The sequence below is a fragment of the Mustela erminea genome, chromosome 11, assembly GCF_009829155.1.
Source record: "Mustela erminea isolate mMusErm1 chromosome 11, mMusErm1.Pri, whole genome shotgun sequence".
In the NCBI taxonomy this organism is placed as follows: Eukaryota; Metazoa; Chordata; class Mammalia; order Carnivora; family Mustelidae; genus Mustela; species Mustela erminea.
Genome location: NC_045624.1, coordinates 13,334,609 through 13,348,499, shown reverse-complemented (window position 1 = coordinate 13,348,499; position 13,891 = coordinate 13,334,609). Strand labels below are relative to the sequence as shown.

The 13,891-nt window shown below is 38.2% G+C and overlaps 1 protein-coding gene across 7 annotated transcripts in view; it reads right to left on the bottom strand.

Moving 5' to 3' along the window:
* The window catches only part of BRAF (B-Raf proto-oncogene, serine/threonine kinase), a 188,052-nt gene that overhangs the window by 3,609 nt on the left and 170,552 nt on the right, over positions 1–13,891 (bottom strand). For 6 of the 7 annotated variants that reach the window (XM_032305660.1, XM_032305662.1, XM_032305661.1 and 3 more), the window contains 2 exons: positions 12,949–13,102; positions 130–7,455 (listed from right to left, as the gene is read on the bottom strand). In XM_032305660.1, coding sequence (XP_032161551.1) covers positions 7,433–7,455; positions 12,949–13,102 — 177 coding nt within the window. In that variant the 3' untranslated portion in view covers positions 130–7,432. Of the gene's footprint in view, positions 1–129; positions 7,456–9,786; positions 13,103–13,891 lie in introns of those variants that run through there. The other variant, XR_004277020.1, reaches the window with a different exon arrangement.

Below are 13,891 nucleotides of genomic sequence, written 5' to 3'. Positions count from 1 at the left end.
AAGTAACTTCTACCCACCCAGCCATAACTGACATGAAACAAAAGGCACATTTCTCAGTCTCTGTATTGCCTGGAAGAACTGTCAGAACCAGTGTGATAGTGATAGAAAAAGAATCTTGATAAAGACTTCTCCATGCAGTCAATCTTTATTATAGCAGTATTCGCATATTCACATCAAGTACATAGAACTTTTTGCCTTTTATATAATACAGAGTTTTTAAATAACTTTACACAGAAATAAATCTCTTCAATCTGAATTTCAGGTTTTTTTTTAAATTCTCCATGCTTTCTATCCAAACTGAACAATATTTTCCATTGTACAAATTTACATGAGAAAAACTCCAAAGTACAAATGAAGGGACCTGAGCAGGAAAGAACCAAAGTATCAAGAAGTGGGTATGGGGAATTAAAAAAAAAAAAAAAGATTCAAGCAAACATTGAGGATTAAGGGACAACAGGGAGACATCATCCATTTGACTGAAAATAAATGTCTTTTTTTATGAATTGAAAAATAAGCTTTAAAAATAGTTACTCCATTGTAATTTTTGCAAAGCAGGTATAAAGAGGTCTCTGGACAATTTAAAAGTCCCCATTTTTTTTTTCACTGGGCACACCCCAGACTCCATGAGAACCTTTTCAATGCTTGAGTGGAACTGAAGTGGACTAAACCCAAACCTTTGGCAGCAAGAGAGAGAGGAATGTGTATGCGAATCGCCGTTAGGTTTGGAGTGGGAAACCAGGAGCCATTAATTCACTGCGGTTAAAACACAAAGGATTTCCCTTTCAAGAGTTGTCCTCAAACCAAGAAGTAAATGAAGAGGGGGGTGTTTTCCTTTTTCTTGGTTTAAACCAAAGAGCAATCCTAAATACTGAACCAGGATTCAAAGGGACACAGGTTGAGGAACGGTCAAATTTCAATCCCCGATCAGCTGTGTGCTCCTAAGAAGGCCACTGCTGAGGGAGGAAAGGGTCAGAGGGTACAATCAACAAATGAGATCACCACAAAAACATACCACTGTGATAAGAGTCCTTTAAATCCGGCAATATCACGAAGGCCAAATCAAGACCATAACCTGGGGCATGGCCAAAGGAAGAGCAGAGGAGCCAATGAACGCGTTTCCAAATGAAAGAGGGAAAGGGGAGAGCACACACACACACACACACACACACAGACACCCACACATGCGCACTCCATATGTAAACTAATACAACATGAAGATAAATAAGACATAAAGGTTAGCCACTTATGTCGGTAATTAACATGATAAAAAGGCATTATATGTTTACATAGCTGGTTTTAATCAGCTATGGAACATATACAAATGTATTAGGAAGGAATTTTTTTTTTTTAACTGTTCACAGCTTAGAATAAAAAGCACACTTATTGCACTCCTACATTTTATTTCAGATAATTATAGTTTATTTCCCACTGTCACATCAATTTCCCCCTAGCCCCAGACTTCCGCCCACACCCTCCCACCTCCCATTTTGGTCCACTTTCTCTACATTTGTGCCTACTCTGTGAGCTTTGTTGCTTACGCTAGTCTGAAGTTTCTTCCACCAAGATACATGTGGGTTAAAAAAAGGCTTAACACACAAATGCAACACAGAATACTTTTCAACACAAAACTGGTACTAAGCAACTTGACAATCCCCCATCCCCACCCCTGTAAACGGAGCCCTTCCCTGCTGCATCTCTTTAGCCAACCTCCTTCCCAGTTCCCTACACACCGTGAGGACAGCTAGCTGATCAGGAGTGCGGGACAGGGAGCTCAGCCTGCCTGAGACCAGCAGATGGTTCGCACAAGTCTTGTTTTTGATACTAACACAAATAAACAGATTGTAGTTGTTTGCCAAGAGTACATCAATCTACAGAATTCTTAAAAAACAAACTCCTCAAACTCAAACACACACACACACACACACACACACACACACAAAGATACACTGGCTGTGTCCTCACACACAACTGGTTATATCACTGTAATTAGTCAAAACAGAATTTTGTTAAATAAAATTATATATTTTAATAAAATTAAACATTTTAATAAAACTAATTTAGTAATTAATAAAACTAACAGTTGGGTAAAGGGAGTCAAAGGGTAAAAAAAATTAAATTAAAAAAGGACTAAAAATTAACAGCTTGAGTTGTGTATGTTGAAATAAAAGATCTACATAATCATTTTGAGGTGAGGACGAACCATCCGTATGCACGTTAAAGCACTGTTAACCTTACTTTCTAAGATTTAAGATCTTAAGATAAAATCTTAAGATTTTAAAATTTTAAGACTTAACGATTCTGTCCTCCTTTACCTTAAAAATCCTGATAGAAACCATTAATTACCCTTTCCACCACTGGCAAAATTTAGGACTAAATTTCAACTTCATTGTCTTTGCCTGAACAGAAGTGAAAATAAGCTATCTGAAAACAACAAAGAGCTTACTCTCCAGTGTGCTGATAAAACAAAAATCTTACCAGTGTTTTCAATTCTACCAGAGCTAGCAATACACTGGCCCCTTCATTCTCCTCTGGCCAATATATGAATCAGGCAGAGATGCCGCTGTCCTCCTAGGGTGTGCACCAACCTATGGGCGTCAGCAATACAACGCAGAAAAACATGTAGAGAACTTGCTGAAGACAGTACCCTGCCCTTCCCTGGGGTGGCAAGAAATGCCAACGAGATACAAAAAGCACACCATGGAGTGTGTTCAGGTCACACCCACCAGCCATGTCATTAACATTCCAATGCCCCACCCCCAAGGGGGCCCCAGAGACCACATCTGGTCTCCAGAGCACCCTGAACCAGCATTAGCAGGACAGCCCCACTTATTTTGTAAACACGTCCTGGGAGGCAAGTTTACATTTTAGACTCTGAAAAATCACTGTTGAGTTTCGCAGTAGTACTCTTGATAAAATCCAATTCTGTCCTCTACATTAGTTTCTTCCTTTTCACTCTTTAAGAAGTATTTGCTGCCCAGCATATAGTACTTCTGACCCCCCAAACTACAGCAATTCTTTAAAATGTCTGTCAAACATTTCTATTATATAAAAATTCCATGCTTTGAAGAACCTATTGGAGTAGAAAAAGTTTCTCTAGAAATGTCACTGAACTGTAATTTTCAACCTAGTTGCTCTATGTGATAAATATATCTGACTCTACTAGGGATTGTGTGCTTTAAAAAAATAATTTTGTTCACTGAAAATTTACTTGTGTGTTTTCTCATTTTTTTTAAATGTAATTTTGGCTATAAACCCTTTAGTGCATTTGTCTCTGCAGTCTAAATTGCACTCTAAAAAATATTAACACAGCTGAGTTGACCAGAGTGGCTGCTCTCTTTGCAAATCACTGATTTCTGCTAAAATTTAAGCTTTTTTTTTTTTATTTTTTTATTGCATGTTGAAGGCACAGTAAAGATCATTTGGCAAATTGTCAAGGTATTCTTCTAGAGCCTCGCCTATACATGTCAATGTCTGACCTGTAAGCGATTTGCTGTTTACGCTCACAGTAAACTTTCCATGTCAGGTTACTTTTTTTTTTTTTTTTTTTAAATAGCCTAATGGTTGTAATTCGCTAGTCCCAAGGTGCTGATTTTCTAGCGCTAACAATGCCAACTTGGACAAAAAAAAGAGAATCACGTGCCATCATCCTACCCTCTTAGCTGGGCAGGCTCTCGATGGGAGTGTCTGTGCACGTGATGGAGCTACAACTAACTCATCAGGAAGATGGTCCTGCCAAGCCTACTGAAGACTAAAATTCTATCACTGTTAGTGAACTGTTACCGTAACTACTTAATTTCATGCAGCTGACTTAAGGTGAAGATTCTGAAACGTACCCCAAACCAGATGCTGGCACCACTTGCAACAACATTCAGAAACTCAGAGCTACCTACTTCGGCACTACTGCTGAAATGCATGATGCCCTTTAAGACAAAATAAGAGGGCTCAAGTACAAGTACACATCAAAGTTAACATCTTAAATCCTCTTCATGTTCTAGTGCTCCTGACTTTTCATATTTTAAAATAATTAACTATTCATTACCTCATTCTGAGGAGGTAGTATTTTGAAGAGGTCACCTGAACCCTGCAATGTGCTTCCAACTAAAGCCAGATGGGGTTGGCACAAGGCTGGGGAGCGAGCGCACAGGAGGGGTGGGTGAGGTCCTGGGAGCGGGGGCAGCAGCTCCAGCACCGGCTGATGACCGAAAGAGAACACCGGGTGCCGAGAGAGCTAGGACCGCACCGGAGGAGAATCTGGGAAGTATTTACAGAGTTTCCGGTGGACAGTGCTCAAGTCCTGATTGCCTCTTTATAACTGTAATGCTCTTCCTCTCCCAATACCAACATATGTATAACATATAACACGTATGTTATATGGCATTTTATCTTTTAGGCTGCCCCAGTATATCCTACAAGATTGTTAAGTGCAAGCGGGGACTGGATGATCAGAAACCAGAATTGACAGCTAGTCAGAATCTTCTTTTAAGGTGCACCGAAGTACAAATGAGCACACTGGATTTTCTATTCACAATCTCTTTTATAAACTACTTTTTGGTCCATGTTATTTCAGTGGCAAAAGTACTAGACCGTAAACTCTAGTTTGATGACAAAAAAGCCCACTGGGAATACTACGTATTTTGAGACAATCTTTTATGTCTGCTCTCAAATTTTTCAGAAGGCTTTACCTCTTCTTACCCAAAAGAAAATACACTATAGAAGGCACTGCAGCCACTTTAAGGAAAAGACAGGGAACTCCAACCTTACAGGATCATCCGCGAAGCAGCCGCACACTATCTGTACAAATAATTCATAAAGTGCTTTGCACAAACAAGGAGTTCTTCCTTGTACCTTCTAGGAGCTCAAGTCTATCTGTAGTCTAAGCATCAAAAAGTAAGAGGAAACCCCTTGATCATGTCATTGTAAACTAGAGAAAAAACTATTTAATGGAAAAAAGGGATGAGAAATACAAGAATTTTATTTTTATTTTTTAAGGGCTCTATAAAAATCTCCCAAGAAGACCCTGAGCCTGGCTTCTGACTGGGCACAGCTTCATTTGAGACCAAGTCTGCTCCCCCTTTTCAAGTGAGACAGCAACCTATTCTAAAGAGGCTGGAAGTGGACAGTGTGTGGCCCTTCTGGCACTACGCCTCCTCCTCACTGGCACCCGTGCGGTCTCCTGCCCCCTCCACCCCGCCCCGGGCGGCCCCCGCCAGCTACTCTGCAGGATCCGCCTCCTGCTCAAACCGAGCTCTCTCCAATCTCGGCAAGGGGAACACAAAAGCCAGTTGAAAAGCATGTCTGGGCACGTATTTAAAAAGAAAAATGATGCTTTTAAAAGAGAAGCAGCATTAAGCACACAAGATGCTCTTCAATCAGTACGAATCTTCACAATTTCTGAATTTTGTAAGACGCTGCTCTGCTCTCACGGGACTTCCGAACACACTGGTTTTCAAACTCATTAACTTCAGGGTATTTTCCATTTTACGAGGACAACCTCTCCCAGGGCTTTGGAATTTTCAGTAGGCCTTCCTCTGAATACAGGTATTTTAGCAAAAAGCATGTAATGGCAGTGAGCGTAAGAGGCTGACAGACGGTGGGATCAATTACAATCTGAAATCTTTAAATAACAGCTTCGAATTCCCTGATTTATTTTATGGGCCCTAATTTCTTTACGATCTTGGCTACATAGCTTGGTTGGGCTAAGTACATTTGATTTGATTTACATTCCTAAATCCTGGCAAGAGATGCTAAGCCTCATGATAAGGGAGGTATTTGTCATTAATACGTCCAGAGTCAGAGTCACTTTGTCGCTACTGCAATTTATGCCACCCTTTAGTCAAGGCCAAAGGAAGCTACGACTGGGTTCTATCTTCCACTTAGGCAAAGATAAAGAATGACGTTTCTAATACCACAGCAACTCTTTCTATAGAAACAACTGATGTTAGGCTTCACGCACCTTCCCTCGGTCCCAATACACCTAAAACTTCTCTATTCTCTACCTGGGGAACTCAGCTGCCAAATTACCCAACCTTTTGAAGACCAGGCTTGGGAAAAAAGGAAGAAGGAGAATGCATGGAGACACCACCATTTTTATTTCAGGTTGCACGTTCTAGATAAGAGACTGGAAAGAGGACGGAGGACGGAGTGTAGAGAAGTTGGAGGAAAACACGGGATATTAGCAAAGATGTTAGTGTGGATCCAGCAAGTACCATTCATTTAAAAATTATAAATATCTGTCATTATGCTAAGACTCCCCATATTTAGGTAGAGAAAAGGATAATGATCCTTCTTTAAAAGTTGTTTATATAACAAAAATACAATTTTCCAGGATATATAATTCTGGTGGGAAGTATTCTTTTATTCCAATTCAATTAAATCTGAAAATTATTTTCTTTTTAATAAAAATATAATAGAAGAAAACTCAGAAATTAAGACTTGTACCTTACATTTAAATTACATAAATGTCTCACACATTCAAAACTGTTATCAAGCAGTTTTGTAGGCTCTGAATCAGATACTGCCATGGCATTTTGTGCCCTGGACAAAGTAGCCACGTAAGTACTTGATGACTGGAAGAGCTTAGGAGGAAGATATCAACTGTATTTTCCTGAGAACTTGCTACATTGTGGAGGAAAAAAAAAAATCCCCAACACTTGTCTTCATTGCTGGACCCAGTGAGAAAGGAAGGCAATGTGTGCCAGCACTTTCCAGCCTGCTTGGTTAGGCAGACACCCTCCGTGAGCAAGGAAACAAAGACCAGAAACCCAGTAGGTCAGGAAAAAGATGCAGCATTCCCTTTTCCTCTACACCAAATCGTATCTCCTCCTTGCCTCTCATTCTCCATTTAAATAAAAGAGCTTCACTTGATAGAAATTGGTCAAAGACTGGACATGCACCACACAGAAAGGCCATGCTGCATATTTGTTCCATCCCTCAGAAATGAACCGGTGGTGACTAGGGAAAAGAGCTCCACGATAAAATCCCAGAACAGGAAAGAGAACGATGCTTGGCGATTACAGCTGCCCCGTCAGGTGACCAGCCACACACTGATCTGGCGGTTAGAAGGGCAGAGCTGACTGGCAGGCTCTCCACAGCCAATCTCCCAAGCTGTAGCAGCAGTTTCTTTCCATCATGCCTGACCATCAAAAGGTCAGAACTCAGGCTCTCTCCTCTTCCTTCCTGGGAGTGGGCAGACTTGTATGCACGTGGTATTTGTGTTGAAGAAGAAACACTGGCAGCAGAGAATTCTGGTTCCTAAAACATTCTTCCCTCTTTTGGTGGATGGGAAATTCCATTCTGTTCCACACCAGCTTATGCATTGAAAATTCTGTATCTTTAAAAAAAGATTTGAGGAACAGAACTGTGTTTTGATGTTAACAAATTGTACGAACACAAGACTTAAGAAATGAGAGGAGATGTCGCCATGACGGTGTGGCTACTTGAAGGCTGCAAATTCTCCTGTAGAGGGAGGACAAGAGCTAATTTTAAAAAAGTTCTCGCAAATAACCTAGAGACCTAGACAAGCCTCACTGAAACCTCACTGAAAGGGGACTCGCTATTATTACAAACCTAGTGACACTGTCACTAATTTAAAAGCACAAATGGCTGAAATACATAATTTATAATATGTAGAATATGCTTCGGTTCTATCAATTAAATATCGAGTCTGCAGGTAATTTCCCAGTTGGATTTTACATGCTATGCTGAAAACCATTCCAATGAACAAAATTTCTCAAAAACAGATTATAAAATAGTAAGGTTGATTTGAATACTTTCCCCCCAGTTATTAACTCATTTCCATTATTGTAATGCCACTAACAGAAAGGAAGAAGCAGGAATTATCCCCTATTTGCAGAAGATAAAATTAAGAGGTCAAATGATTTGTCCACATCACACATTTGATTGAAGGAAAGAAAATCTAGACTATCCATTTTCTAGTTCATTTCCCCTTTCAGACCACCAAACAATTACATGGGGGTATGTGTCATTGAACTTTCCTAAATTTGAGGGCTTTGTGCCATTATGTTTCACCCAGCATTTTGTTCACATCTTCTACTTGTGACTATGGGCTGGTTCCTTCCCTTACATGCACTCCAGGGCACAAAATTTCTGGGGGTTGGTTCGTAACCGACAACTATCAGAATATAGCCGGCCTGAACATTCATCTTCCGTAATAAGAGTCTGTGATGTGGGTCCAGTCACTGATGTGAACAGACTTTCATCTAGGAGTGACCTGTCCACTCTCTGCCAGTGGAGTCCAACTGACTACTAGAGGACACTGGTGTGTCCCAACAAACAACAGATTGCTAATGACGGGCTGACTGAACCCTCAGATCGCAGGCTGATTATCTTAGTGACTATCTGAACGCCTGCTACATGCCAGGTGCCTCACTACATGCTTTATATATGTTTGCATCTAAGCCTCATCGTAACCATAAGGCAGGTACTATTACTTCTCTCAATTTATGGAGGAGCAAGCTGGGGGCTTAGAATATGAGGTAATTTGCCTGATATCTCACAGCTAGAAAATGGCACTTAATTAAAATGCAAGTTCAGGGTTGGGGGGGTCCTCAACAATGAATACACCCCTAAATAATTTTCAGTAATAACCCATTTGTTTTCCCATTCTGGATATTACTACTAACTGGACTGCAGATAGTGATACTATCTCTTTCTAGCTAAAGCATTCCTTCTACTAAGCAAGTAACCATGGTATTGTGAGTCAAAAGATCAAAGAAGGGTAAAAGAATTATTCTCATATTTAAAAATTAAAAGGACTGTGAAGGGAGTATGGCATTGATGGTAAAAAAAATAGCCACATTACTAAGACCTCGGAGAGCCAAACATGAAGCACAAAATCACAGACGGTTATTATGTTAACAAAGACTCTAGAAATCTATAAACATTTATACTACCTTTGCTTATGGTTTGAAGGTTGCTATTTTTTCCACTATTTTAATACATTTCTTTAGAGCAATTTTCAACATTCTAATTAGCAATCACTGAATCTTGCAGAATCTAAATCTCATTAAAGGAAGCCAATGTGAAAATAGGATTTACTGAGAAATCTTTATTTTAAAAAACAGCTATTCTGTTAAGTGAGAATATCAAAATCTTAATAATCTATTAACTGAGAATATCAAAAGTGATAAAATTCTATGTTAAATCGTATATACCACATGAAAAAATAACTTTAAAAAATCTTCAGATGTTCTCCACTAGTTATGATAATTAGACACTCCTCACTTTGTTGTAGTGTTCTATTCTACAAACTTAAATGTTAGCCTTAAAAAAAAAAAGTCACAAAACAACCTCTCAAAGTATAAACTCTTACCAAGAAACCCCAAATCAGACACCAATGAAGCCAACCCTGAAGATCACTCTACCATTGTCTACTGCTTCTAAAGGAAAGCAGTTTTTACTTCCTAAACAGACTGATGGTCCAGGAATAAAAAAAGACAAAAAGAACTCAAAAGCTTACAGATCAATAAAATTAAAAACTCTTTCTATATATGTCCCTGAAATAATGGAGAAATTTAAGTAAAGATGGGGATAACAGGAAATGGATCTGCTTTTGGGGAAAAAAGCATATTCCTTCTTGCATATCTGAAAATTATCTATTATCATGCTACCTCCTATCCAATTTTATTTGAGGTAAGAATTATTTGAGGTGGAATATCCAGAACACTACGTGACTTTGGAAATCTCGGTATTACTAATTTAATTACTGCCTGAAAAATCAAAGGCCAAGATGAAACTTTTTTTTTTACTTGCCTCGTTGAGAATAACCTAAGTTCTACTTTTCATGTGACTTTATTTAAGATTAAGGTAGAGGACACGTGGGAAGGGCCTGTGATTTTAGATACCTCAAATATCAAGATCTGTTTATTTGAAAGCTAAGGATTTTAAGATACTACATAATTATCTTTTATTCCCAGATTGAACGTATTTCAGTGGCTGTTAATACATATAATTTGCTATATACTTCTTAAAGACAAAATATGCTATGAAAAATTGATTTGCACAGAAATCAACCACCATTTTAGATGTGGGGGGCAGTCTAATCAATTTTTTCAGGAAGTTTCAAAAGTATGATAAACATTCTGGCACAGACACACTGGATTTGTTAAATTCTTAAGAGAAATTACCGTAGGAGAGATGAAATATTGAGTAAAATTTAAAAAGTGCTCTAGAAATGCTTAATAATTCTCAATCTAATAAGACTGTAACTGACAAAATGTTTTAGTCATGAAGTACCCATTTCATAGTATTAAAAAAAAAAAGCAGCCCATTTCCTTAAATTGAGTGACTCACTTGAGACAGCCATTTAAGCTGCTGTGTTAAATGGTCACTATTTAAAGAGGAAAACTTAACTAATGTTTTAGTATGCCAATGACTAGTACAATATTTAATATCTGAAAATAAAAAACCTAAAGCATTTGATTAAATGCTGTGACTCCAAACTACTTAAAGTCAAGAAGAAAAATCGTAGTCCTCATCACTGACCAGTAAAAATTCTAAAATGTAAAACAAATTTTACAAAAAGGATTCCTGCTGAAAAAGGAAATCAACTTTAATAAAAATATCTGGGGGCTGACGTTTTAGCAGTAAAAGCGGTCAGTCACAAGAGAATGAATGTCCTTCTGTTTCAATTATCTAGTTAGAGAGGTTAACTCTACATACAGTTAGAAAATATTTTTCTTTATTTGAAGAATATATCTAAAATGCAGTATAAAAAAACAACAGAAAGGGAGACTACCATACGTCTTCTAACGTTCCCTCCCTCAACACATCCGCGCTACCTAAACATCTCGCCCTGCCAGACTGTCCCTGTCCTTCCACCAACACTTCCAGTGGGCCCAGTTTGGCCAAAAAACTACTAGGTGATCCTCTGGAGGCACACTGGAACATGTGAGATGGCATACATGACTTTCTGAGCAGTTCTAAGAGCTCAGCAATGCCCTCTGGCAAAGAGAAGGAAAGGAGTCAAATGCAGATAGTGGGGGGCTGGCCAGTGATCAGTGTGGGGAGTTGTTGAGGGGGGCGAGAAAGAGGAGTAAGCACAGAAAGGACAATCTGAGTGAAACGAGTACAGTGGGGAACTGCACTAGAGCTGTATCAAGAAAAAGATCCTTTGACTCTTGTGCCTTAAAATGCCCAAACCTTTCGGCATTCCACAGACCAATGTAAGAACTCTATTAGCTACATGCTTGCTATTCAGTTTGTGATAAATAAAACCCTATTTAGTAATTAATAATAATCCTATCTTTAATATCACTAGAGGATTTAGAAATTCAGCACTTTAATGTTTTCCAATATGTTCCATTCTTTCATGCCTTTCTCAATTTTTTTTTTTTGAAAACACGAGAGGGGTTCTTTTCCATTACTCTTGCCTAATTAAAAGGCGTGAATCAATTTTGCAGAAGATGAATGGCATTACTTACTTCAAACTACTCAAATGAGGGGCGTAAAATATGCCATGCTTCCTACTGAGAAGTTTTCTTGGATGAAATCTCATCCATTCCAATTAATAAAGTATTTTAGAAATTTACCTATGGCACTTAAAAACTAAATTATCATTAAGGTTTTCCCAACTTTCTTCTTTATTGGCTCAAAGGATGGTATTTACACAGATGTCTGTGTGCCTGAATAACCCCAAACTGTCAGTTATATTTAAAAACCAACACAGTTCCAAACTGAGTGAAAATGTATCTAAGAGGCTGGGCTTTTGCTACTGACTTTGAAGTGGAGATGGTCATCTCTTTGACGAGATGACACTGATACTGCTTCTTTCATTTCTGATTCCCAGTAAGATTCTGGCTCACAGTAAGAATACACTGACTGCCCCAGTACAATCATCTTCTACACAAGAAAATTTAAGTATTAGAAAGCACTACCAAATATTTCATACTGTGGGCTACAAAACCAGAAAAAAAAAAATAGCCTTTACTCCTAATAAGAACAGAAGGAGCACAGAAATTTTATGACACATGGATAACATGATTGTTAAAAGAGGCATCATGAGAGGTAAGTGTAATTTAAAGTAATAATAATTTTTAAGAAGTCCATTACCTGGTTGTTTGGCAACTAAAGACATCTAAACAAACAAAGCCAAAACTACTCACAGAATTCTGTGACGCTTTTGTAGGGGAGGAGGAAATAATGCATTTGTAAGAAATTCAACTTCTATGTGTGTAAGACATCCTTGATATATGGGGAAGTATTATTTACAAGGAACTTCGATTTTTAACATTTGCCCACTAAAAACCTCAAGTTCAACCATATCGCTCATGTCAAACATGACACTCCTCAGGTAACCAGTAACCTTGGTTACCTGCACCCACAACTTATAAAAAGAAAGTCAGTCTATTGCTTCGAGGGAATAAAGGACAACCATATATTCCAAATTATAATAAAAAGTTACAGAAAAAATATTTAGAATAAAAGTGACTTATTCAACCCTAGTGACTTCTTCAATTAGATCTGTTTGGCTTGCCTTGCCTAACACAGGCTAATCTACTGTCACCTTCCACCTGCAAATCCATGCACAGGGATGTGCTGCTCTTGGGAGTCCCTGATGGACATGTGATAGCTAATAACAAAAGGTGCATGAGAAAAGTTTAAATGAAGTTTAAAAATTAGAATAAGCCAGTAAACAAATCTGGAACAGGATGTAAGCCCTCTGCAAGAGGCACCGCAGATGTTTAGCAAGGTCTGTGCATTTTATAAAATGCATGGATGTTGAAAATCCAATGCTAAGTTTACATTTTAGATTGGGAAATAATTTTATCGAGTTTTTAAAAACCTACACATTCTTTGGTTCATCTTTTTTTAAAAAAAGATCTTATTCAATTTAGCAAATATATAAGCAAACATATCTTCATTTCCTTGGTCCCTACTCCCCTCTACTGGCACACTCATTTAATTTCTTTCAGTGGACAGGAAACGCACCATATCCCCCTGCCTGGATGGGTGTTTTTGGAGAAGCACAAGCATATAGACTAAAATCCTCTGTTTGGAAGCCAGCCCGATTCAAGGAGGGTTCTGATGCACTGCGGTGAATTTTTGGCAATGAGCGGGCCAGCAGCTCAATAGAGGCGAGAATCTGAAAAAAAGAAAAAAAAAAAAAAGAAGAGAAAAAGAAAGTAGAATGAAAATCTAGGTGGTATTAATCTTTAAAATTCTCATCATACTTTATAAAAAAGCACCTGAAATCTTACACTTTGGTATTATCCTAAATGTCTAAAAAAATACTGAATAACTGGTATTTTTCCTTACAAAGAAAAGTAAATGATCAAACTCTTAGAGCTTTAATCTCTGTAAAATGAATGGGGAAAGTAACCTATAGTTAGCTTTTGTTTACATTTGAAATCATCTGCCAGCCTTGGAACAGTAAATAATAAAAAAATTTAAGCCAGTGATATGCCTCTCACAGACCACAGTCCTTTTGGGGAAGAAGATGGAGTGTCTATCAGTAAAGCACTAATGACTTCACAACAGAATCATCAGAGCAACTCATTCTTTAAGAAACTTAGTAATGGGAAATGTCTTCCACGTACATAATTAAAAGTAGGACCCCAATGACCCAGGCTGCTAGTGACACAGGAGTGAGAAGTCAAAGGTGACAATTTAAGAGTGGAGAAGACAGGCAAACTACAAATAGACACCAGTACACAAAATGTAGAAACTCCGCATAGTTTAAGGTACAGAGAAATGGGTTATGATTCTTTAAGGCAGACAGTATGATAATAGACATTCACAATCATGAGACATACATGTAAAAGGCTTGGCACAATGCCGGGCATATATTAAGTACTCAGTACAACTTTAGCAGCCATTACTATTATTATTTTTCTGAGCTATGAAAACTTTTTAAACAGTTAAAACTGTAATC